The sequence below is a fragment of the Notothenia rossii genome, assembly GCF_949606895.1.
Source record: "Notothenia rossii genome assembly, chromosome: 12".
Classification (NCBI taxonomy): domain Eukaryota; kingdom Metazoa; phylum Chordata; class Actinopteri; order Perciformes; family Nototheniidae; genus Notothenia; species Notothenia rossii.
This window is the reverse complement of record NC_136911.1, coordinates 6,343,243-6,367,161: the sequence shown is the minus strand read 5'-3', so window position 1 is coordinate 6,367,161 and position 23,919 is coordinate 6,343,243. Positions and strand designations below refer to the sequence as shown.

The window sequence follows — 23,919 nt, the reverse complement described above, 5'->3', positions numbered from 1 at the left end:
AACACAATCCTTTTCTTCAAACTGTAGGCTACAGGTGACATGATATTAGCTGTTAACAGAACACAGCAAATGTTGCTTATACAGCTGGGGCAGCCAATTAGAATGAGGGCGGAGTAATGCTTCTCGACAACAACAGACAAACGCCCTCAATGCTCTACTGTACATTAAAACAGCTATTAAAGAATAAGATACTCATACTGTTAACATTCACTTACATACTGTATACAACAAAAAATAATATATATGTTTATTACGGGGTTCCTACATATCAAAAAAACATAAAAGTCCTCCAATTGTTTGAGCTATCGATAGTAGTATTAGTAGGTGGTTTAAACCAATTTGAACGGCAGGGGGCGCCAAATATTCCAGATCAGTAGAAGAAGAAAAAGAAAGGAGAAGAAGACTTCCCAGCATGCAATGCGGCGCGCGGGGATTTGTTTTGATGTTACTAACATGGGAGTACTGCACAAAATAACGTAAATGTAACGAGTTAACCTAAAAGTATAGTCCCCTATAAACGGAACAGATACGTATTCATTGGACTCATGTATGTAAGTTTTGTTCATTTAAATGTGGCAGTGTTTCGTGTTGTGTGGTATGTTTAACTTCAAGGCTAGTAATGGGTTTTCTGTTGTAAAATATACTAATAGCGAATGACAAGTATACATTTGGATTCAAGCTAACCTTTTAGCTAACTTTAAGTTGACGTTACCACCTATGCTTTGTAACCAACTATTTGTAATGATTTGTAAGATGCTATCGAGTATACTGTAGTAAAGTTACTTAGTATATAACACAGAGAGACCAACATGTTTGCACATTGAAACATAAATGAATACTAGATAAAGATATTTATTTACAGGTAGTAGGGTGTGTTTTAGCAGTGAATGGAGGATGAGCAGCTCAGGACAGAGCAGCGGGACATCAGCTGACCCCTTTGAAGACTTATGGAGGCAGCTCAGAGAGTGCCAACAGAATGCATTACAAGGTAACTATTCAGCCATTATGTTCTGTATGTAGACAAAGTGTTAACTAAAGTTACATCTTTCAAAGTGTATTTCTTGTGTCACACTCTTCAACATTGCATTTTTTGCTGTTTTTAGAACTTGAGGCAAAAGTGACCAAGTTGAAAAAGGAGCGCTATTTGTGAGTATAACAACTAATGAACTAATAATGATGATGACAATAACATCAGTAGTGTTGAACCTGGCTTTAAACCATCATGTGAGACTGGTCGCTTTAAATGTAGTCCTGTCTTCAGAAGCTAACTGTCATTGCTTTTGTTTTTTCTTCAGAGACGCTCAGAGACTTGAGGTGTTTCACAGTCGCACCCAGCAGCTAAAGGAGCAAAACAAAACCCTCCAGGAGGCCATCATCCTCCTGGAGGAAAGGTAACTTCCCCCACAACAAGAACCTTTATTCAAAACAGTTTGAAAGAAAGACCAGCAACTTAAAAAAATAAATAAAACGATTTACAGGCTCCGTGAAGGAGGGTGTGATCGTTGTGCCATCTTAAAGGAGGACATGAAAAATAACCAGGATCAGAATTTACGACTCATCGCCAAACTGAGTGAGTTAAATAATGATTCCCATTATTCCAGTCAGATAGAAAAACCTACTGATTTAAAGTAGGGATCTGTGTCTTCAGGAGGTCTGGAATGTATTTCGACTGTACCAGTTTACCACAGCATATTGCTACTTGCCTGGCGAAGAGCATACTATTTTTAATAGTGAGGTAGCATCTGTGGTAACACCTTGGTGTTCTGCTTTTCACCAGAGAATGAAAGAAACAGCCTCGAGGATGAAAACAGAAAACAACATGCTGAACTGCAAAAATTAAAGATTTCTTGGTAAGCTCATAATTATGTTACAGTCATGTTTTGTCAACATGTTCTCTTTGACATAGTCAGTGTTAAAATAAATGAAATGTTCTTTTATCAGCTACCCAAGATAACTATACACACTGTAGGTAATTTGATCACACTGGTTCCACTTCTGCTTTGATTGAGTCAGGCGGACTGAGTTTTGAAGCAGATAAAGCATTTACGATAAAGTTTCAGTTCCCAGTTAAACACTGCAGGTGTTGTTTTTTTAACAGCTCAGCGCCGGAGCAAGTTAACTCCCCAGAAGAAGAAGAAGAAGAAGAAGGCGTCATCCCAGACTCACCTATTATGGCAAGCTCGCTGCCTGTGGCAAACAAGCTGAAGAAACGAAAGAATATCGACAGAATTAAACATGTCCGCTATACAGAGATGCCTCTACCAAAGGCTAACAACTCTCTGTTCAGCGGTCAGTCTGCCTTTGAAGTTACTTCCAACATTTCTAAGGCCCCTTTAATGTACATCTCCTGTCTGAAGGCCCCACATCTTCTAATGTGTTTTCTTTTTTAAAGCACTGGATAAGGAGCATGTTGATGCTGTGACGAATCCTGGAAGAGCACAAGTTCTTGTACCCAACACATGTGAACTGGACACAACAGAAACATCAAGTATGGCTCTATCCAATTTTAAAAAAGAAAAGAAAATTGAAATAAGAAATATCATACAAAAGGACTACTTTTGGTTTTCTAAGAGAACAAGAATTGAAACCCTATTGATTTCCTCCCATTAGGAAATATCTGTTACTTGAAGTCGTAGATTAGCACGTGGCAACATTGTCTACGCAAACACACCCATCATATCACCGACGGGCTGCAGAGAGAGAGGCGTGTTCATTTGATTGCAAAGTCTCAATTCAGTCCTCTTTACACAGAGGAATGAATGAGAACTGAAAAGTATAATACAAACCACCTCTTGCATAGTTATCCATTTGAAATGAGGCATTATATATTTACACATGATAATACTTTTGATTTTTGTGTTCTTGTCTAGTAGCATTTCTTTAATTTTAAGTTTAAAAAATAACACATTTAGGTTCCAAAGTTGAAGATCTATTCTGAGATTTGTAAAGGTGTTGTTGGGTCTCTGTCTTTTTTTCAGATGATGTGAATGTAAATCTGGAAGACGCTATAGCAGAAACCTGCGGCCTTGAACTCATCAACAAGCCTCGCATGGTAGGTAGGCTTCTTACTGGTGAAGAATAGTCTGTGTCAAAGAGACTTCCTAGAATATGCCCTTTGTAAGGGAATCATCCTCTTTGATTCAAAACCAATACAGCTTATTAATACCATCCCATTTCTTTCCTTTTTCTCAGAAAAACAAAATGACTGAAGGCCAGCAAAGCAGCTCCAAATGTCCCCGGAAGTATGCCGTTCATTTAAAGTAAGAGGACAACAGATATTACAGCAAATTGGCCAACTATCACATCAAAATCATAACTTGTTAGTTCTGACTTTTGCAACTTTGGCTTGTAAAAAAAGACACTGCAGCAAACGGCAATGAATGCTGCCAACCTGTCAATTATCTTATAACACATTATTATAACACAAACATATTTGTTTCCCTGCCTTAAGACCTTACCGCTCCGGTCCTTCTTCCACGCTGCTCCAAAGTCCAGACTCCACGTCAGAAGGGTCTCCGTCGCTTCTCCCATGTGTCAAAAGGTTTTCAGAGGAAGGCTCCGTTAACAAAGCAAAACGGAAAAAGGAGGAAAGTGTTCTGCAAGAGAAAGACCAACAAGGAAACCAGGAAGGGGCCGACACACAAAATGGAGGCAAACTAACTTCAACGCCTTCGAGCAATCAAAGCTTTAAGCAGGGGCTGCGCGACAGCAAGGTTAGCGAGGTGTGTGTGTGTGTGTGTGTGTGTGTGTGTGTGTGTGTGTGTGTGTGTGTGTGTGTGTGTGTGTGTGTGTGTGTGTGTGTGTGTGTGTGTGTGTGTGTGTGTGTGTGTGTGTGTGTGTGTGTGTGTGTGTGTGTGTGTGTGTGTGTGTGTGTGTGTGTGTGTGTGTGTGTGTGTGTGTGTGTGTGTGTGTGTGTGTGTGGGGGGGGGGGGGGGGGGGGGGTTAAACATTTCCTCCATGTGGTTTTTAAATGTCATGTGATTTTTGTCTCAGTCAGGACAAAATGGGACTTTCAACCAAAAGCCAAGTGTTTCCTGTTTGAGTCCTGTTTTCAAGAAGCCAGATGTTAAAGCAAACAAGAACAGTGTTAGAAGGAATGGAACACCTCAGCAGGATCTGAAGGCCTCACACAACCGACCTGAAGGAAAAGATGGTGAGTTCTGTCCTGTGTCTGGCAGAGTGTTCAGTTTGCAATTCATCATTTTCTTTTTGTATAATTTCAGGTATTTCTTTATAATCACTTTGTATTAAATGTGAGCTCTCTATCTGTTTCTGCTCTCACAGGGGAAAGGAAGATTAAAGTGGAGCCCATGTGGAGCATGGACCCTGCTCTCACCCGGTCCATGTATGACAGTGAGTGGAGAGGAGATGAGGTACCTGTGACCACTTCCTGTTTGCTTCAACATTCTGTGATCAGTACACTGTATGAAAGAGGGAAAACTTTCAATAGTAAATCTTTGTAACATTCAGAGGGATACATTGGTTAAATGGTGTCTCTTACGCCTCTCTGCATCTTATATTTTAGCCAAGGGAAGAGGAGGAAGAGTGTCCTGCAGATTTGGTTGATACTGACCGCACTTGGGTCAGTCACAGCCTTCTCCTGGGTCGGGGAGGAAATGCCCAGGACAGAAGAGACAGTGTGTCTGGTGAATACAAACCGTAGCTTTTATAATCATTGCTTACCGGCCAATGTTTTTGATTGACAGCTTATCTACAGGATTTAATAATCAAATGGGCTCTAATGACAATTAGATAACATGTCTGTCTCTTTTCCCAGGACTAGGAGAGAAGGCAAATGACAGTTTGGATATGATGTTTGACACCACAGCTTGCGGGGAGTACAACTCTCACTTAGGCCGGAGTCTGCCCTGTGGTGGTGATGATGATGAGGAAGGAGAAGAGGAGGAAGATGATGGTAAGACTTCATATTTTAAAAATGGTTTAATATTGATTATCAGATCCTAAATGTGACTTGTGTTCATGTCCTTGTTTTACTCTCCAAGATCCTCATGAAAACACGATGAGCCAAATAAGCAGGCGTAAAGCACGGTAAGAAACTCTGTGCTCGACTTGCAGTCGTCAGTGTAGGAGAATTCATTTTTTATTTCCAACAATCTTTATTTTATATTTTTAAGAGGTCCAGCGTTTGCACACATGGCTGTGGTCCGCAAGAAAGACGAGAGAAGAAAACTGAAGGGCACTACCTGCAAGGAATGTGACGTTGTAAGGGTTTTGATCACCAAGCTGAGTACCAATGACATGTTTTATCACTGCTCCTTTGTTAAAGATGTTTATGTCCAACAGTATTACGCCCATCTCCCAGAGGGTGAAAAGGAAACAAAGTTATCAGCATGCTCGAGGCACCGCTTTCTGTACATTCCTCCTTGTACTCCTGAAAACTTCTGGGAAGTCGGATTCCCATCAACTCAAACCTGCATTGATCGAGGTAATTTCACTCTTTACATTATTAGGTTTAGCAGAAAGTGTTAAGGATAGACACGAACACTTTCCCTGCAGGGGTCATTTTTTACAATGTGTTCATTGGTACAAAGTGATTATGCATAAAAAATACATATCTAAGACAAATCATTTCCTCATAGGTTATATAAAGGAAGACAAGAATCCTCAGGCTCGTACTCGGAGAAGACAACCCTACAATGCGTTATTCTCCCCCCTAAAGCAAAACCAGGAAGAAAGCTAAACAACAAAAGTATGTTTGCCTCCCTAAAATAACCATTTTCAGAAAAGGCTCACTCCTGTATACCAATTGAGCTAAGGGTGCAATGGATCTGTTTTACACAGTGATCTTATTTAGAGAGTTGACACCTTGTCATCTTTTCTTTTTCTATTTTAATTATTTGTCGTAAGTGTTTTCTATGTGTATAGACTCTTTGAGTGGCTTATGTGTATTGGAGGTTCTTAAGATAGTGACTAAGTATGTTTTGGGTACGTTTGAATAAATAAAAATGACTATATCTGGAGTGAGGTCAAATGTGCAAAGTTATTCCCAGTAATCCATTTTGATTCATCAAATGCTGCCGTTCCAATTTGTGTTAATAGGAATGTTTTGCAAAGTAAGAGCACGGAGAAGGCGCAATATATATCAAGATATTTGATTTGGTGAGCAGATTGTCCGTGCACAGAGAAGTTACAAAAATAAGTTTTATTTTGATAGAAAACAATGTCTTTGGGCGTAGCTGGAATGTTCTTATTTATCACAACTGAGAGTCTCTCTGGGAATACACCAGCAGGGCCTCTCCAACATGACTGGTGACCACACTGTGAACAAAACAACTAATTAGAGGAATGATTATAACCCAACACATTTCAGTATTTAAAGTAGGCAGGAGACGTGCTTACCAAATAAGAGACGGAGTGTTAATGTCCATGTTGAAAACAAAAGGGGACAGGGACATGGCGGTGATCTGGAGGGAAAGAGTTTCTATTCAAAAAATGTGATCCACAGTGTTCTGATTGTGTTCATTATGATGCTGCTTCTGTGAAGTTCACATGCTTCTCATTTAACCGTGAAATAAACATAAAACTAAGTCAAATGTATTTTATAATCACCTTAGACAGAAATATCCAGACCTCAAAGTGCTCAAGGGTCAACCCACTCTTTAGTTTCACTGTGGCCAGCAACAACAAAAACCCCAGCAGTGCACTGTGAAATAAAAGGATTCATTATTCTGAAAACATCAATCAAATATAAGTTCCTTAAACTACAAATAAATAAATAAAATAAATGCCTTCTAGAAAAATAAATAAAACTTATCAAGTCTAAAAAAAACGTTATACACTTTTTTCAGCAAAAGATTATCTTGACTTTCCAACATAGATCTACTTATAATAATGGCTCTGTAGGCATGACATGTTGTGAATAGTTAACTTGTTGTGCATTTGATATCCCACAAGGTTACATTGACCGTCCGGGCTCTGTGTCAAAGGACAACTGGCACTGAAAGCATGTTCTGTTTCGACACTGTATGATGTATACCTGCTGCTCTACAAAGAAAAAGAAGATCATTTGGTGTGTTTACAAAAAAAAGTGTTGATGGACAGAAAGTTCTCACCTTGCACAGCAGCCACAGTGAAATGTGTAGGATTGAAGTGAGGGAAACTCCATGGCACCCATGAGGTCACCTATAGAGTGAATAAGTATTACACTAATAATGTTTGACTGCTAGGAAAAAAATATATACAATAGGTTTTTGCAACTTCTATCTTGCTCGGGGTCGTACATACCTGATGGGTGTGCGGCGATGGCCAGAAGCAGTACACTGTTTTAAAAAGAGGAAAGGTTGAGTTTACATTTGAAATTAAACTGAATTAGTACCCAAACAAAATATGTACTCTTACCTAAACAAGTAGTTAATGCACTGTTGTTCGAGGTCACTGCAATGAAAACATCACAAAAAGATTTGTCAGTGACTTTTTAAAGTTAGTGATAATTTATGTCAGTCAGAAGAGTGGTTTAACAACTTCAGGATGAAAACTGCATTTGAATTAAAAAAGAAACACCTTTTCAAATATATATGTTTGCTGTTACATATTGTTGTACTTCCGCTTACCTCAAATTACTGGATTTGTAGTGAACTTGAAACACTCTGTATCCACCTGAAAGATTTCATTATTTTATTACACTCTACTGATTTTGAAAGTTTTTTCAATTATTGGTGGTGTCCCTCAAGGCTCAAACCTCGGGCTGCTGCTCTTTTCTTGAGCCCTTACACTTATCAGTAAAGCATCTCTGTATAAGACTTACCCACACAGAGCAGATGACCAACAGCCCACAGGTAACCACTGATGTCAAACTGGAAAGTTAGCAAGTAAACATAAGTCATTTCTTATAGCAAAGCACCCTTGTATTCTTAATTAAAAGCAGACAATATTATATATCATATATAATATGAACATTAAGAATTATTACCTGAGGGTCGTACATCGGGAGGTTGATGGCTGACAGCAGCATGAAACATATGCTACAAAAAGAAAGAAGCATATTTAGAAATGTCAAAGGTCATATTTAATCTTTTGGATTTATGAGTTTAATGTTAGTTATTTTTGCACAAACCTGATACATTTCAGCCATTGTGTCTTCTGTTGATAGAAAAGAGGTCTTTAATCGCTTTTTCAATTTCGTCCCTGTTGCAACAAAGCATATTGACTCATTCTAGCTTTTACAATATAGTGTGCGGCCAGTATGGTAAAGCAGTGGTGGGTCTGCCTCCTTTGAGCTCCATTTTCCTCCAATCAATAGGATGGGGGAGTACAAAGAGAGGGAGTCCACAGCACATAATGATATATATTCACATACGCCACTCACCTCTCTATGGACAACCTTCAGGATTATGTAACTGACGACATGGGAGGAATTCTGAAGAGTGAAGAAAAAAGGAATGTCCTGGGTATAGAGAAGACAAGGATTTCAGATATACTGCATCCCAACTGTATATGGTAAAGCAAGTATTAACTAGGATATTTAGAATGAAGGTAGTTAAAAATATACTTTATCTAAGGTTGTATATGACGTACAATGCGTGATAAAGCCCTGGAACCAGCATAAATGTTTCCCACAAAGAGGAGGGAGCCTGGAAGACAGGAAAGAGCCGCTGATCTGTAACACAACATAACAACATGTTAAGCTCCTCTTAATACATGCGGTTATTGGCAGCCGCGGAAAACAAATCCTATGGCATACAATATTCATTCATAAAAATACCTGCTAATGCGGCTCATTTCCACCCATCCAAACTTCCCAGAGAGTAGAAGCAGGAGAGCCCCAACAAATGTCTGCCATCTGAAAACGTGCATTTGTATAAGTTTATAAGGTTTTCAGGGTGTGAAATTTGTATTTATAGAATGCAAACAAGCAATTTTAAAAGAAATGCAGATCAAGCTTTTTTGTAATTACACATTTTTAAGATGTGTGATCTGTATATCTATTTGTCTGATTCTAAACTGACTAAAATTGGATTGAATTTAAAAGGCCAACATTTGACATTTTAGTCCATCCCAAGTGTTGAATATACAGTATTTTTTAAATGTCATTAGGTGCCTTCAGATCCTGTAATGACCATGAAAGGATAAAACACAAAGAGGTTCCACATGAAAGTATTTACCTTCAGCTACTACTCACCCTTGAAATAAGGTCGGATATGTGAATTTTAACACTGACAGGACGAACTGAAAAAAAGAGTCATATAGTTCAGGTCATTGGCTTATTGTAACAGAAACCAATGTGTTACCATCCTGAAACTAGGAGATGCTCCAACACTGCCCCCAAACCTCCATTGAAATGTAGTGTTTCCACAATAATACAATATATATGGTATAACTTAAGTGTAAATATATTTATTAATGGTTGCATTCACACTTCGATTCGGTATGTTCTACATCCAAAACGTGTCATTTTTACAACTTCATTTCCTGCAAATGTTTTCTACCAAAATAAGATTTGAGAATTTGTTCTGTTGTTAGTTAATGTGAGTTAGTGGCTTTTAATCGGTGACGTTCATGCATGATTAGTGACAGCACTTTTGAGAAGGGTCTGACATGATTAGGGTTACATTGCAATTTTCATAGGATTAACTCACGTTATCTACATGGGTAGTAACGTTATATGCACACTAATTGCCTTGTTGCCAATTGCTTCCCTTGCATAATGCGAAATAAAAGTATCTATTGTGCCTGTAAATAATGGTTAAAAGTCATATCGATTTTTTTTATTTGAACTATAAGCCGAAATAATGTACTTGGAGTTACCGCCATCGTCTTACACTCACCTTGTTCGTGAAATATGATACAACGAAAACGATACTAAAAGCGAGCCCAGTAATGTGTTTCCTCCACTGCATGTTGACCTGCACACACACTGCAGCAGGGACATTATTCCCAACACAAAATAATAATACTACATTTAAAACAGGTAGCCCTTTTCAAACTAAAAATGTCAAGACTGCAAACTTCCCTCACTGCCCCTGTTGACACGTCAAGACGTTTTGAGACAAAGATCGTCTATATTTGAGGAGACCATTCACTGGTAAAACGAACGTCACGCATCTTAATCTAATGCTGGAGTCATTTATCCCTTTCTGCAGGGCATTTTGTTTTTGTATGAAAACAAAAACACCAATATTTAATGTAAAATGTCAGTCCTCTGAAATTAGAAAGTATTTAATGAATAATGAAGACAAACAGACTCGTTCATTGGCATCACATTGTATGTCTACATTAAAATACCACTGCCTGCCTACATTAATACATTACAACTTTAAAGGAATGGTAAGTAATTGAATGTATTGAATGTTGAAATCAGGCTCATTTCAGTTAGTTTAATTAATTCTGGGTATTTACATTTAGTAGATTAATTTCAAATCACTGCTACACTTTTCAAACATTCATGGGCCAATTGTAACGGTAATTTCTTAAATAAAACACGTAAAATATGTAACTATTTTTGAAAAAAATCCTTAAATGCAGGATAAAAATACATAAAAACATTATCATGCCATTTGTTTTATTTTTGATAAGGTATCTCGGTTAAATGTTGTTAATTCGTTATGGTATCCCGAAATACAGTCGGAGTGGAGCCTCTCCTTTTTTATTGTTATGGTATCGTTTGTCTCATGCAGTCACGTCACGTGGTATCCAGCAAGTTTCCGTGTTTACAGAGATGCGAACAGAACAGACTGCTCGGTGTTTCTTTACTTCTTTAAAGGATGGTGTGCAGTCATGGCTTTTTTAAAGAGGAAAGAACGAACTAAAGAAAGGTTTGTGCTGCGTCTCCTTCTGTTGGCATAGTATTATTTCAGAAAGTGTTGGTCATTCTGTGGGTTTAGTCCGGTGTTTCTCCCGGCTGTGGCTGAGTCTCATTATAGCGCCAGGCTGGGCCACTCCGCTAATGAGCGCTTCACTGTCAGCTTTGTGATGCACTTTCTTTATTGAAGACACAATGAGCGGCCTCGCTTAACAGCAGGAGTTCAGTCTGTGCTTTTGATAACGCAATTAATAACAGTGTTTTCATAACAAACCGTTATATGTCCAATGTCTCCTTCAACTGAACACATACAACTTATTTTGACTCCATATGACCTTAAAGATGAATCCTCACGAAGCTAGTTTTGACCTGAAAGGAGCAACACTATCTATATTCAACTGATATGAATATCTCCACAGAGATATCCACCAAAGTGCATAAAATACATTATAGTGGCCGTTGTGAACATATGGAAAAAGTCTTATTGATTGATCAAATCCTTCATTACTTCTTAGACCCTATATGTTTCACATTTACCACAAGAGAATCTCTTAAAAGCTTTAAAGTCATTTTCAAAGTGGTTCTGATCTAAAGGGAGGCATTGGATTTCCAGACTCAGTGCACTTTACTGTGGCTTTACTTAGTCAGGAAGAAGAATTAAGCGTCCACTGTTTCAGCTGAAGTGAATAACTGTTTGCATTAAACATTCACTCAAACAACTTTTCAGATTTCCGCAATGAGTTGTGGTTGTATTGTCCCCTATACTAATCCTAGATGTTTGTATAGTGGTGGGTTAACACTCCAGCTGCCTTTTACAGTAGATTCCTGTTATTTGACATTAAACATATTGTTGTATTCCTGTAGATTTTCCCTCCTGTTGCTGGATTTGGAGGAATATTATTTTGAACAGCACACTGCATACCACGTGACAACCTGTTCAGAGAAGGAGAGGTAATTCATATTCTCTAATATGCTGTATCTTCTAGTAGCATCAGTCACCTAACAATATGTGACTATATGAATGTGTTTTCTCTGTCTGTTCGCCAGTTTCTTTTTATATCAACCTTCCTGTAATATGTGATCATCTTCATCACCATGGAGTGATGCAAACCCTAATAGTGGTTGGAACAAGATAATACATCATATCCTGTTAGCTATGTTTGTAGAACTTTATTTATTTGTCAGTTTTTTTGCATGTACTAATATTAAGTCAAATCCTTTAAGCTTGTGGCGGTTTTGTTAGGAGCAGCTGTTCAAACAACATCTTATCCTTTTATAATGTCTTGAGCAAACGGAAGAAAAGTCACCAGACTATGCAGACATATTAGTTTTATTGTCGTATAATACGTTTCCAAAGATGTGAAGGAACCGTTTTTATGTGAAAAGCAGTTTCCTTATGACAAATGATTAAATGTTACTGTGATAATAATGCCAGTTTGTACCAGTCGGCACGCTGTATTTTTTACGCCATTGCCAACGCTGCAGTTACCCGGTGAATGCTCTATTGATGTTAATAATGTTTATTTGATCAAAGCACTTATGTCCCCACCACTTTTCAACACAAAGTGCTTCTTCTGAAACATGTGTATTCATGGGTTGTATTTGAAGGATTCTTTACTGCAGTGCTTAAAGTATAAATGTTGTTTTATCATTTGGCTAAAAGTCCTAAAAAGCTAACATTTAGCTATTGTCCTTTCAGAAAAGTCAGAGGCTCGTTCAAGGTCTGCTCCAGATCTGTCATATTTGATCCAGAGGATGTTTCAGAGCCAATTTTAAAGGTTTGTTTCAATAGTTTTTCTGTAGCCCCGGACAACTCTCCCTCAATAATATAATAATACATTAACCGTGCTTTACCTGAACCTCATGGTGACACTAGAGAGGACGGCAGGATTGTAATTTCCAGTGTACAGTGAATGCAATTATTATGCAAAAGATGATTTCCAAGGCACACCTTCATATGATCATTATAGTTATAAAAACAATAACAGAATAAATGACAAACAGTTATGAAATACTATATGACAGTAAAACAAAAATACAGCTTAAAAGGGTTGAAAGGATTTGTAAAATATCCAAAAAGTAAATCTGTTTATAGTTCTGTTTCAAATGGGTGCTGAGAGAGGTGTATCCATAGATCTCTTCATGTTGCTCTCAAAGTGCACCAGATTGATGCTTTTAACTTCAATATTAAAAAAAAAAATCTTCCCGGGGGAGCATGCCTCCGGACCCCCCTACTGGAGGTGAGGACCCCCCCTAGAGGATGTTAGGTCCACTCCCCCTTATAAAAATGTGCGTGTGGGGGGTGTTGCAATAGAAATGTCCACTGTAGCGCCCGGTACCTTAACGGGAAACCCTACATGTTTGAGCACCCTCTATGACACGTCAAGCTACCCCACAACACCCCCAAAAGAAATCTCTGGCGCCGCCACTGTGGGCTAAGCCCCGGATGTCTCCAGGTCCAGGACACGCCCCTGTTCAACATACTGAAGCCCATGCTCTATTCATATCAAAGCCAGTTTTGCCCACACTTTATCCATTTGCATGTTTTGCATGGAGGTTATATTCTTTACTGTGCGTCTGCTTTGCAAAAGAGGCAGTGAACAGGCTGTGATTCAAAGAGAATCCATAATGACTTCAGGGTTTCTGCTTATACCCTGAACTCCTCTCTGTTTCTGCAGATCCCTCTTCGAGACTGCAAGAAGATAGAGTTTGTGGAGAGAGAGAGCAACCCTTTCAATGAGTGAGTGTTCTTCATCTGTAGCGCTGTCAACACACTGATGTTGATTCAGTTGGTTGAACTGGTCCGGGAACTTTAAAAAGGGAATGCAAATGTTAAACTAGGAACTAAACTTAGAAACCAACTCTAAAACCAACATTTACAAATAAATGAGCAACCTATATTTGATGATTTAGAACACACTATGAAGTCTGGATGACGAACCCAGAGAGTTAAGTTTGGTACACATTTGCTGTAAGTTATTCTATGTTGCCTAAATGTCAATTTCACTTTTTAAATTTGGGATTTAGTTTTGGTTGGAACTTTCCATTTAAAAAAAGGAATCCAAGTAAAGTAATGACTTATGGTGTGCGTTGTGTTTTCCTCATAGTCCGAGACCATCTGTCATCTCTATTTCATGTGTGCAGGTAGGTCATCGTTCAAATGTCACACAGCTGACCAAATGGGATAAATATGGACAAAGATAAATGAATATTTGTCATGACAGCTTCACAAAGTATAAACATTTACACTTTGATTTCAGGCTATCTACATCAAGGAGAGCAATGTCATAGCACCTTACAGAAATGAAAGGGTGAGTCAGTGAATGTATAACGATGTTTAAATGCCAGGAGCGGTTTGCACAGACTGGACTTTCCTCTTTATGTGTCTGTTTGTTTCTAGTGCAAAATGCATCCATGCCAATCTGCAAGTCTGTGCACGTGTTATGGTATACTCTGTTTTAGGGATGGGAACGATTCATAGAATATTCAAAATTATTCAAGTATTGGAATATGAGTTATGAATATTTTTATTGTTTTTTGGGAGGGGTGCCTAAGTTGATTACATATTATCAAATGGAATAATTCAATGTATTCGACAGTGCATAGCTAAATGTGTCAGGTCTAAAGGTGTGTTTTGCTCCGCTCACCGGTCCCTCACAGCGGGCAAAGCTGCAGGTGCTGATCTCTCTCTCTCTCGCGTCCGGTTATACTTCACTCGCGTTTATGTCCAAATCCATCAGGAAACCAAGTTATGTTTTAAGTACGAAAGCTGTAGGCCTATAGCTGTCAACTGTTCAAACTGTGATCACCAGTTCAATACATTTTTACAAATTCCACTTGGTTTCTATACTTATTTGAACATTTATTTCTTTATTTTTCAAAATTAATTTCTTAATTTTTTGTAAGAAAAAAAATCCACATTTTTTTTTTTTTTATAGGATAAATACTTTTCGGTTAATCGGTTAACCATTTTTTTGGGGGGGTCGAATTTTCGATCATACATTTGCTTTCAAATTCCCATCCCTACGAGTCTGTTTTTGCCAGTGGAGTTTAAGTAGTTTGCAGAATACTGTCAGTCACATATGAGTTTTCACAGCCTCAGATCAAATGTGGACCTCAGCCATCTGAAGACTACAGTGATGTGTCATCAGTGCACAAGTACTGATCTCATGCTGATTCTCTCACTCAAACTGAAACATGGCAATACGTTGAGCAGATCAAACAGAAAAGGCTCAGAGATGAAATTGAAACACTTCTCTCATCACTTTGGCAGGGCGCAAAGAAAGTGACGTTCCAGTTGGAAGATTGGAGTAAAACAGAAGATGTGGTTCAGACATTCCTTCAGGTACGTAGCTTTTCCTCCACAATTGTGGCTCTAGGATTGGGAGGTACATTTACATCCAATGATATCTCCGAGTCATGGCAACCGGGCAGTGTGTTTAATAAACAGCTGTTCCACACAGGGGGAATGCATTCATTGGATTTTTACTGCTGCTAATTTAAACTCTGATACATTTTGCAGCTCCACAGGGCGTCCTGTCTGGAGAAGCTTGGAGACCAGACTGCGATGGTGAGTCAATCAATACTGAAAGTTTAAGCACACACACAGCGGGCCTCTCAAGTCTTAAAGATGGTGGAATGATGAAAGTGTACTTTATTCACTCGACCTCCTTTCCTTTAGTGCATGGTTCTTTTTGTTAAAGCATGGTAACTTTCATGATCAAACACACAGTTCTTGTGTATTTCTAGATTGCCGCCATTTTACAATCACGCCTGGCGAGGTCTTCTTTTGACAAAAACTGGTATGTCCGCTTTGATTCACATATCGCTGTCTGTTACACTTTGTAATGAGACATAATGATTAAGAAGTGTCTGCTGGAGTATGCAGCCGCATGATGAACTGTTGGGACTGATGTGAAGCTTTCAGAGCATGGCAGAGAAGCCTCACATGGAGTGTGCCGTGGAGATGGTCCTGCCTCTGGTGTCCAACCCCGGCCACGTCTGCATAACGGATGGAAGCCTCTACTTCCAGCCTCTCAATGGATATCCGGTGAGACGCCACATCTGAGTGGACATGCTGAGAGCTTTTATTGAGCTGAGGTCAATAATATCATGTTCATATGACGTGTCATTCCAGGAGCAGGTCATTCAGATCAGACTCAACAGAGTGAGGAGGATTTACAAGAGACGGCATACACTCAGACCTCTGGTGCGTACGACTGGGAGGAGTTAGTACATTAATAATGCGGACGAAATCATTTGAATCCTCGTGTCTCTGTGCGTCTCGTCTCACCCAGGGCCTGGAGGTGTTCTGTACTGAGAATGACTTCTGCTCCGACATCTACCTGAAGTTTTACAAGACGGCTGACAGAGATGAGATCTACTACTACATCGCTACTTTCCTGGGTGAGAAAGCTCAATATCTCTAGTTCCTCCTACACGGCCTTGTGTCTGTAAAGCAAGAAGCTCAACAGTTTGAAAGTCTTATAGATTGAAATGTGACTTTGTCTGTGTTCCTATCATCAAACAGCTTTCATTTCAGCTGGCCGAAAAAAGGCTCTCTAAAAACTCTCTTTAATGATGCAAATGCCATGATGACAAATATTGGCGTTTATTGGTAAAAGCCGAAAACACATGTATTCTAACATTTCTGTCCTCCTCCTCCTCCTCCTCCTCCTCCTCCTCCTCGCTCAGAGAACCACGTGACGGAGCACACAGCAGAGAGCTACATGCTGCAGTGGCAGCGCGGCCATCTGAGCAACTACCAGTATCTGCTCCACCTCAACAACCTGGCTGACCGCAGCTGCAACGACCTCTCTCAGTACCCCGTCTTCCCCTGGGTCCTCGCAGACTACTCCAGCCCCCAGTTAGGTGGGTCACCTGATTCATAAATAACAGCACATATTACTGCAGGTCCCTATAGTGACCATGCTCATTAAGCATCCAGCTTCAAGGGTTACTGTATTTATCATCAAGTTGTCATAGTAACGGATTGATATTAAGCTATAATCATCCATATGAATTCATACATACATCCGTAGCTTATACTCTCCCTCTATTTCCCAGATCTGACCAGCGAGGCCACGTTCAGGGACCTGAGCAAACCTGTGGGAGCTCTGAACAAAGAGCGACTAGACCGACTGCTGGTGAGTCTCTGAATCGTACATTTAGTGAAGTTGCTAACAATGTGGCTGTAACTGTTTGTGACCATAAGCACATTTTTGAATTGTACTGTTTTTTCAATGAGGCTCATTTGCATAAAAAGGATCCGGTTATACCCCAACTGAATGCCTCATTTAAAATATGGATATAGCAAAGGTAAACTGAGATTGCTTGGTAGCACACTTAGGGGTGTATTTGGCATCAGTAACAGAGTTGTCTCGTCCACAGTCTCGATACAGAGGCATGCCTGAGCCCCGCTTCATGTTCGGCAGTCACTACTCGTCTCCAGGCTACGTCCTTTTCTACCTGGTCCGAGTCGGTACGTCACACCTCCATCTTTAGAGCTCCAGTGTATATGAAGCTCTATATTCACAGCTTCCATTCAGTGTAAGCTGTGAACGGTCTGCACGCTTGTCTGTTCTGTAATATGCTGTCTCTGTTTGTTATAGACTGAGGTGTGAAGCCTGTCAGTTCATTAACCAACATGTAAACCTCAAAGACTTCTTTATGCTTCAAACCTAATGCTATTAGATATTCTGATTCATCCAGCAGCCCCTTTTTGATATCTCGCATTGTTTTGGGCTGTAGAAAAATCCCTGTAGACCAAGACAAACGAAACCACAATAAATAATACGTTACATTGCCTTTTCTTGGGTTATTTTAATCTCTATTGAACCTCTTTCACTACAGCTGTTAACTATGTATTTCTGCAGGAATCTAAAAACCAATTACACAAAAAGAGCTTGGGTCATTTCTAATGAAAATCTTTTTTAAGACGTGGAAACGTTTGACTTTAAATGCCATCTGTGTTTCTGTGTTCTGCCCCTCAGCTCCTGAGCACATGCTGTGTCTCCAGAACGGCCGCTACGACCACCCAGATCGCATGTTCAATAGGTATCTACTCCACTTTGATAACCATGACATGTAGGATATCGTCTGAACATCAGGCCTATGTGTTTTCCCCCTCGTTTATTGCTTTTGGAATAATGACAATCTGGAACAATGTTACACTCAAATATAGATAAAGATATTTCCTGAAACTGTACAAACACATTGAGTATACTATTTATATTTAGTCTGTAAAATAATAACACTGCATATTTACTGCTTACATTTTCCATTTGAGTGTGACCCTCTTGGATTTCTTACAGCATAGGTGATACGTGGAAAAACTGCTTAGACGGGGCAACAGACTTCAAAGAGGTAAAACATGACTTATGTAAATGTAACTTAGACACTACTGCCATACGAAACAAATATCTTTCTAGAAGTTAAGAGATTGTGTGTTTTAGTATTCACCAAGACAAACATGGTGTCTTCAATGGTTTCTGTCTAAGAATGAGTTGGATGTTTTTGTATGAATGTTCTTCCTGGTTCGCAGTTGATTCCAGAGTTTTATGGGACTGACTGCAGCTTCCTGGAAAACAAACGTAATCTTGGTTTGGGGAGGAGACAGAACGGGAGCTTGGTCGGGGATGTGGTTGTCCCGCCCTGGGCCTCAGGTAACTTCCTCACATCTGTTCATGGTGTGCATGTCATCTCTGTTACACCCGCTGACAACATTATGGTATACTCTTGTCTCTGTTGTTCTACCAAATATTAAAACTCTCACGTTCACTGTGTCCTGTTTGACTCCAGATACCAGTGATTTCCTCCAGAAGCACAAGACAGCGCTGGAGAGTCAGTACGTGTCGGAGCACCTTCACGAGTGGATCGACCTGGTGTTCGGCTTCAAGCAGAGAGGCAGTGAAGCTCTCGCAGCCCATAATGGTGAAGAGACCTGCAGCTGTTTCTTTCAAATCAAACCAACCAGACGTGGAAAAAGCTCACATTCATCTCTTTGTTTTTCAGTGTTTCACCCTCTGACCTATGAAGGAGGTGTAGACTGTGATAGGTACATGGAAAACCACTCATGAGTATTATTAAAGATATTTGTCATTATTTCTTTGATCTAACTTTCCATTTCTCTGAAGCATCGAGGACCCTGACCAGAGGATCGCCATGTTGACACAGATCCTGGAGTTCGGCCAGACGCCCAAACAGCTGTTTACCACCCCTCACCCTCAGAGGATCACCCCCCGGTTTCACAACATGACCCGAAGCCCCAGCAGCAACTCACCTGTGAGCGACCTGTCTCCAGGTACAATCACACACAAACTTAAAAACCTTCAGAAACTACCGTGCAAAGTGCTGCATGGTCTGCTGCCGATGATGATTCCTGGCTTTATCTGGAGAAGACAGATAGTCTGAGTATTCTGTAAATGCAGCTCTAGTTTTGTGCGGTTTGGGAGGCATTGCATTTCAGTGAATCATCCCCGTAAGATTAGAGTAGTTCTCTTCTTCTGAGGGTGGGTACATGCAAACTGTGAAATATGTCATTAAAGCACTTAAACAAAAAACAACATGTGTCTAATAATAACATGTAGTGTGTCCAAACATTTTCAACCGACCGAGATAATCTCTTTGCTGATTTTACAAGGAAATAGAAATAATAAATAAAATTATGCCATTAATCACTATTTCCAGTGATTAATGGCATAATGGTAGACTGGCATGCGCTGCATCCACCACCAGGCATTGATAAAGATGTCCTCTTTGTCCCTACTGCAGCCTCTCAGAGTGAGGACTCGTCCTTTGAAGACCTGACGGAGGAGAGCAGGAAGTTATCCTGGGCGAACATCGGAAATCTGAAACCCATCTCCAGCCACAAGATCCACAAAGAGTAAGTCAGGAGGCATCCAGGTTGAACTGCTAGTCCACATATAACTGAGAAAAGCTCTGGCTCACGCAAGAGGAAGTGCATGCAAAGCTAGTATCGGGTCGGCAGCTGCAGAAAATCATATTTGTGAAGACATTTGTAGAGGAGTGTGAGTCGAGGACAGGTTTCTGCTTGCATACATCTTTGCTAAATGTACTAGTGTGACTGCTATGTTAACCCCCCCCTGCACGTTTCCTTCTGGATGCGTATGCCCGTTCTCGTGTAATTGAGTCTTTCTGTGTCACGTGCAGGGCTGTGAGCGGCATCGCTGTGACCCAGGACGGGGCAGCTATATTCTCCACATCCCAAGGTCAGGAGAATATATAGATCACAGAGGTGCAAGAAGGACCAAAATACTATTCTTCAGTTTAGTTTCACCTGTTAAATTCTGGTCCATACTGGTTTAAGATTTAACTCTGTAACAAATAACTAGTTTGTGTAATTTTAAACGGGTAACATCATCCCTAAGTTTCATTATGGAGTCATTTGAGTGGCATTGTGGGAAGTGGTTTTATACCTGCTCAATGTATGGCCTCTTCTCCCTCTAGTGGCCCGTTGGGGTTCCTCCATTATGGTGCAAAATGATGTCATCCCAGTAAGAAGCTCACAGGGGATAAGACCACACTTAACGGTTGCATTAGTTCATCCAAGTAGAAAGGGAGAACAAATAGCAGATTGGTTCAAAAATCCTCTGATTAGTTTATTTTAAACTGAAATGGGTGTTTTCTCATTGGTGGGGAAACAAACTGGTGTACTCTGCAATACTCAGCTGTATGACTCTTTGTTCCAGACTCAACCCTTAAAATGTTTTCCAAAGAGTTGAAGGACTTCCAAAGAAGCATGTCCTTCTCTAACATGGTACAGTATGCAGCTGTATTTACGTTTCACCATCTCTCTAAACATGTTGAACTCTCTGAACAATAAACGATGTGGCTTTCTTTCAGGCATTATCATCATGTCTCATGTTGGCCGATGGAAAAACGGTGGTGTGTTCTTCCTGGGACAACAATGTGTATGTATAATATCCAAGGACAAATGATATCAAAAGGATCTGCGTGAACACACACTGATCCATGTCTCTCTTCCCTTAGTTATTTCTACTCCATCCCATACGGCAGGCGGCAGGACACTCTGATGGGCCATGACGACGCTGTCAGTGAGATGTGTTGGTTTGATGAGCGGCTGTACACGGCGTCCTGGGACTCCACCGTCAAGGTAAACAAAGTGATGCTGTTTATAAAGCAATGGATTTATCAGGCAACATAAATCTCAGAAAGATTGAGAGTTGGGGAAGAATGGCAGTGATACAACATGACAGCAATGTGCATGAAGTCATTTTGTGTTGTGTCTAAGAGAGAGGTGACCATTGCTGTTTGTTTCACAGGTCTGGCAATGCCCTTCTGATAGCTCGTCCAATCACAAGAGATCCCAGTTTGAGTTACTGGCCGAGTTGGAACATGATGCTGGGGTGAGTGTGGACGCTCGCACTGCATTTTGAAGCACAAGTTTATTATTTATTATCGCTGTCATTCATAAAGAGGAACTGAAAGGTAGTAGAGAGCACTCAAAACATGCACGCGTGTCTCCCTGCAGGTGAACACCATTGGTCTGAATCCAGCGGGCACCCTGCTGGTGTCGGGCTGTAAAGACGGGGCGGTCAGCCTCTGGGACACCAGCAGCTACACGCCCCTGCAGCAGGTCCACTGCCACACGGGGACCATCCACCACACGGCCTTCAGTCCAGGTGGGTGTTACACCAGCCCGCTGATTTTCACCAGAGATAAGAGATTTTATGTTGCATTTTTTCGACATGCTTAATGAAACTACGCCTGGTTTCTACTATATGAAAAAAACGACATAGTATAGTTTGTTGAAAATATGGAAAAAAGGCATAAGGCGCGTTCACACCAAGTCCTTTTCCCACAAAGGTTTCTGAGAACTCTTTAGTTCTCATGAACTAAGTACAGATCGCGTTCACACCGGAAATTAGTTCCTGGGGGAGGATTAGGCAAATGAAGCCGCTGACGTCCCTTCTTCTTCTTCTGCTTTGGGTTTACTGGCAGGCCGCAAACAACTTCACGGCGTATACTGCCGCCCGAAGTCCCCGGAGTTAGGGACTGGCTTCAGTCGAAGCTGCTGGGACTCCCAGCAGCTTCGACTGAAGCCTTCCGAGTAAATGGCCAGAACGCCGACACCTCCTCATCTCCACCGCTCCCATGTTTTATTTTGTGTTGCCATAAGTTAGTCTCTGCGTTTCTGCGCTGGGCTAATGCTAATAATGTAATGCGAGAATAATAAAATGGCAGCTTCAAAAAAGTTTTGGGGAGTTTCACGAGGCGTGGTTTGCATTCCGCTCAGCCAATCAGACACAGGAACCTTTTTCTCCCACGAAAGTCCCTGCTCTCTAGCAGGGACTGAAAAAGGTTCTCTAGAACTAATTTAGTTCCTGGGACTTTTTGGTATGAACGCAACTAAATCGTAGTTCTGAGGAAACTTTGTGGGAAAAGCACTTGGTGTGAACGCGCCTATAGGATCGTTTTTGTCATTCTTATCGACATACTAAACTATGTTTGTTTTCTGTATTTTTTCCACATAGTATACTATGTCGCCATACAATAAAACTGCATATTATAAGCATGTCAGAAATCTGAGAAATAACGTAATGGCGAAAATGTGAAGAATAAAAAACGGCATAGTGTTGAAAATATGACAGATCTATACATCCCAAATCAACACTTGTGTCCTCAGACAGCAGACACGTCCTGAGTGTCGGCGCTGACTCCTGTATGAAGGTCACTGACGTCCAGACAGGAATGGTGATATCGTCTGTGAAAGCTGAGGAGGAGCAGAGGTAAGAGCAGGAGAGGCAGATTTCAGCGCCACAGTCGTACGCAACTTACTATTTGTTTCATGTATTTGTATTGAAGTAAGTTAATGTTCTCCTCGTATGTATATTACGTTGAATTAGTCTCTACGTTGCCTAGTCTAGCCTGGGCGTAAGCTCTTAACAACTGTAGCCCATTGAAATAAGAACATATGATATATGCTGCAGCTCAAAAGGAGTTCTTGCTGTGGGTTCAGGTGCTTCTGCTGGGACGGGAACTCGGTGCTGTGTGGGGGGGGGTCAGGTGACCTCCTGCTGTGGGACCTGCTCAGCAACACAGTGACCAAGAGGATCCCCGCACACTCAGGTACAGCTACCTGGTTAAATGTCGATGTGCATGATTTGTACCAATAGCTCTAATGCTAAATGTGACCTCAAATGAGTAGGTCTTTTCTGTGTACTTCAGAAATGATAAGGTCATGATGCATATTGTGTTCCTCCTGTAAAAGGTGCTGTCACGGCCATGTGGATGAGCAAGCTGTGCTCCACGGTGATCACCGGCGGGGAGGACAGACAGATCGTCTTCTGGAAGCTCCAGAGTTAAAGGACGCTTTCTTCACAATCCATCTGCTGAGGAGATAAAAACCTTTCTGGACTAAAGCGGCCAAGTGTCCTGCAGACGATGACTATCTGACTTCAAACAGAGACTCACTAAACTGTTGAGGAGCTGAACACGTCCAGTATCACAGAGCAGCTTTCTCCTAGCTGCTCTCAATGCTCAACCAAACAAAAGGTCATACAGTCGCTTCTGCTTATTAAGAGAATGTCCAGTTGCAGTATTGCGCATGAGAGCAGGATCTTTTTTTTTTAAATGTATTATTTGGTCTGCATCATCTTAGTTTTTGTAGCTTTAAATTAGAACTCATGGATCTTAAATGTCAATTGATGCTTCATGCTGCTCAGGTGTTATCATTATTCAATCAACTTTGCTGTCTCCTAATACTTCTTTAATGTTACAGGTCTCTTTGTAATCCGGGAATACCTTAAGGTTTTGTGACCAGCTAAACTGTGTTGTCATATTCCTTTAACTTATTTGATGGGAGTATAAATTGTAGTAACTCTTTACCTGTTCAGCTGTTTCTGCTAATACAAAATCACTCCAGAAGCCTAATCACTCCAAAGGGAAAACAGAGAGAGAGCTTATCTGTTTGTAAAGAACACCGAGGACACATTGGAGTTAACAGCTTAACCTTTTTATTTTATATTAAAGCAACATGTACAAGGAAACGTTAACTGATCCAATAACCATTTATAAAAATAGCAAACCTATATTTCAACATCTGTTTCGAGACTGGTGCGTTTAATGCTCACTAGTACTGAGGGCTCTCTTTCATTGAGAGCTTAAGATAGCACAGG

General features: G+C 40.4%; 3 protein-coding genes across 6 annotated transcripts; 2 read left to right on the top strand and 1 right to left on the bottom strand.

The window, feature by feature from the left end:
• The first annotated feature begins 393 nt into the window (after nt 1–393).
• On the top strand, nt 394–5,981 carry rbbp8 (retinoblastoma binding protein 8). Of its 2 annotated transcripts, none has more exons than XM_079661589.1 (19): nt 394–547; nt 863–988; nt 1,104–1,146; nt 1,296–1,391; nt 1,479–1,570; nt 1,778–1,850; nt 2,099–2,289; nt 2,393–2,488; nt 2,979–3,052; nt 3,193–3,260; nt 3,452–3,713; nt 3,994–4,153; nt 4,285–4,373; nt 4,526–4,646; nt 4,778–4,915; nt 5,004–5,049; nt 5,136–5,223; nt 5,305–5,446; nt 5,601–5,981. In XM_079661589.1, the coding sequence occupies exons 2-19, from the start codon at nt 895–897 to the stop codon at nt 5,699–5,701; spliced, it is 1,974 nt and encodes a 657-aa protein (XP_079517715.1). In that variant the 5' UTR covers nt 394–547; nt 863–894; the 3' UTR covers nt 5,702–5,981. The 2 variants fall into 2 exon arrangements, with proteins under 2 accessions (XP_079517715.1, XP_079517714.1); XM_079661588.1 differs by having other exon boundaries at nt 395–551.
• Nucleotides 5,982–6,148: 167 nt separating this feature from the next.
• Nucleotides 6,149–10,022, bottom strand: tmem241 (transmembrane protein 241). Of its 2 annotated transcripts, none has more exons than XM_079661591.1 (15): nt 9,786–10,022; nt 9,140–9,186; nt 8,723–8,800; nt 8,536–8,617; nt 8,327–8,377; nt 8,075–8,100; nt 7,931–7,982; nt 7,766–7,814; nt 7,572–7,617; nt 7,360–7,395; nt 7,246–7,280; nt 7,074–7,143; nt 6,571–6,664; nt 6,361–6,425; nt 6,149–6,279 (listed from the first exon to the last, which is right to left on the bottom strand). In XM_079661591.1, the coding sequence occupies exons 1-15, from the start codon at nt 9,855–9,857 to the stop codon at nt 6,216–6,218; spliced, it is 867 nt and encodes a 288-aa protein (XP_079517717.1). In that variant the 5' UTR covers nt 9,858–10,022; the 3' UTR covers nt 6,149–6,215. The 2 variants fall into 2 exon arrangements, with proteins under 2 accessions (XP_079517717.1, XP_079517716.1); XM_079661590.1 differs by having other exon boundaries at nt 8,327–8,404; nt 9,786–10,021.
• A 592-nt stretch (nt 10,023–10,614) lies between these two features.
• On the top strand, nt 10,615–23,840 carry nsmaf (neutral sphingomyelinase (N-SMase) activation associated factor). Of its 2 annotated transcripts, XM_079661496.1 has the most exons (31): nt 10,615–10,772; nt 11,624–11,710; nt 12,459–12,537; nt 13,438–13,499; nt 13,867–13,903; nt 14,020–14,070; nt 15,033–15,104; nt 15,282–15,329; nt 15,509–15,561; nt 15,680–15,809; nt 15,897–15,968; nt 16,057–16,165; nt 16,454–16,630; nt 16,826–16,905; nt 17,150–17,240; nt 17,752–17,815; nt 18,073–18,124; nt 18,303–18,423; nt 18,560–18,691; nt 18,773–18,815; nt 18,895–19,061; nt 19,532–19,643; nt 19,931–19,989; nt 20,470–20,537; nt 20,624–20,691; nt 20,771–20,894; nt 21,064–21,147; nt 21,273–21,423; nt 22,428–22,530; nt 22,761–22,870; nt 23,013–23,840. In XM_079661496.1, exons 1-31 carry the CDS (start codon nt 10,735–10,737, stop codon nt 23,105–23,107), a joined length of 2,739 nt encoding a protein of 912 aa, XP_079517622.1. In that variant the 5' UTR covers nt 10,615–10,734; the 3' UTR covers nt 23,108–23,840. The 2 variants fall into 2 exon arrangements, with proteins under 2 accessions (XP_079517622.1, XP_079517621.1); XM_079661495.1 differs by having other exon boundaries at nt 18,560–18,815.
• Nucleotides 23,841–23,919: the final 79 nt, after the last annotated feature.

Coding starts and splice junctions, on each gene's coding strand:
- rbbp8 (XM_079661589.1), top strand. CDS start 895: ATGAGCAGCTCAGGACAGAGCAGCGGGACATCAGCTGACCCCTTTGAA. Junction 3,053..3,192: donor TCATCAACAAGCCTCGCATG/GTAGGTAGGCTT, acceptor CCTTTTTCTCAG/AAAAACAAAATGACTGAAGG. Junction 4,916..5,003: donor AGAAGAGGAGGAAGATGATG/GTAAGACTTCAT, acceptor TTACTCTCCAAG/ATCCTCATGAAAACACGATG.
- tmem241 (XM_079661590.1), bottom strand. CDS start 9,857: ATGCAGTGGAGGAAACACATTACTGGGCTCGCTTTTAGTATCGTTTTC. Junction 7,815..7,930: donor TCCCGATGTACGACCCTCAG/GTAATAATTCTT, acceptor CTAACTTTCCAG/TTTGACATCAGTGGTTACCT. Junction 7,281..7,359: donor TGCATTAACTACTTGTTTAG/GTAAGAGTACAT, acceptor TTTTTAAAACAG/TGTACTGCTTCTGGCCATCG.
- nsmaf (XM_079661495.1), top strand. CDS start 10,735: ATGGCTTTTTTAAAGAGGAAAGAACGAACTAAAGAAAG. Junction 15,105..15,281: donor TGGTTCAGACATTCCTTCAG/GTACGTAGCTTT, acceptor TACATTTTGCAG/CTCCACAGGGCGTCCTGTCT. Junction 16,631..16,825: donor CTACTCCAGCCCCCAGTTAG/GTGGGTCACCTG, acceptor TCTATTTCCCAG/ATCTGACCAGCGAGGCCACG.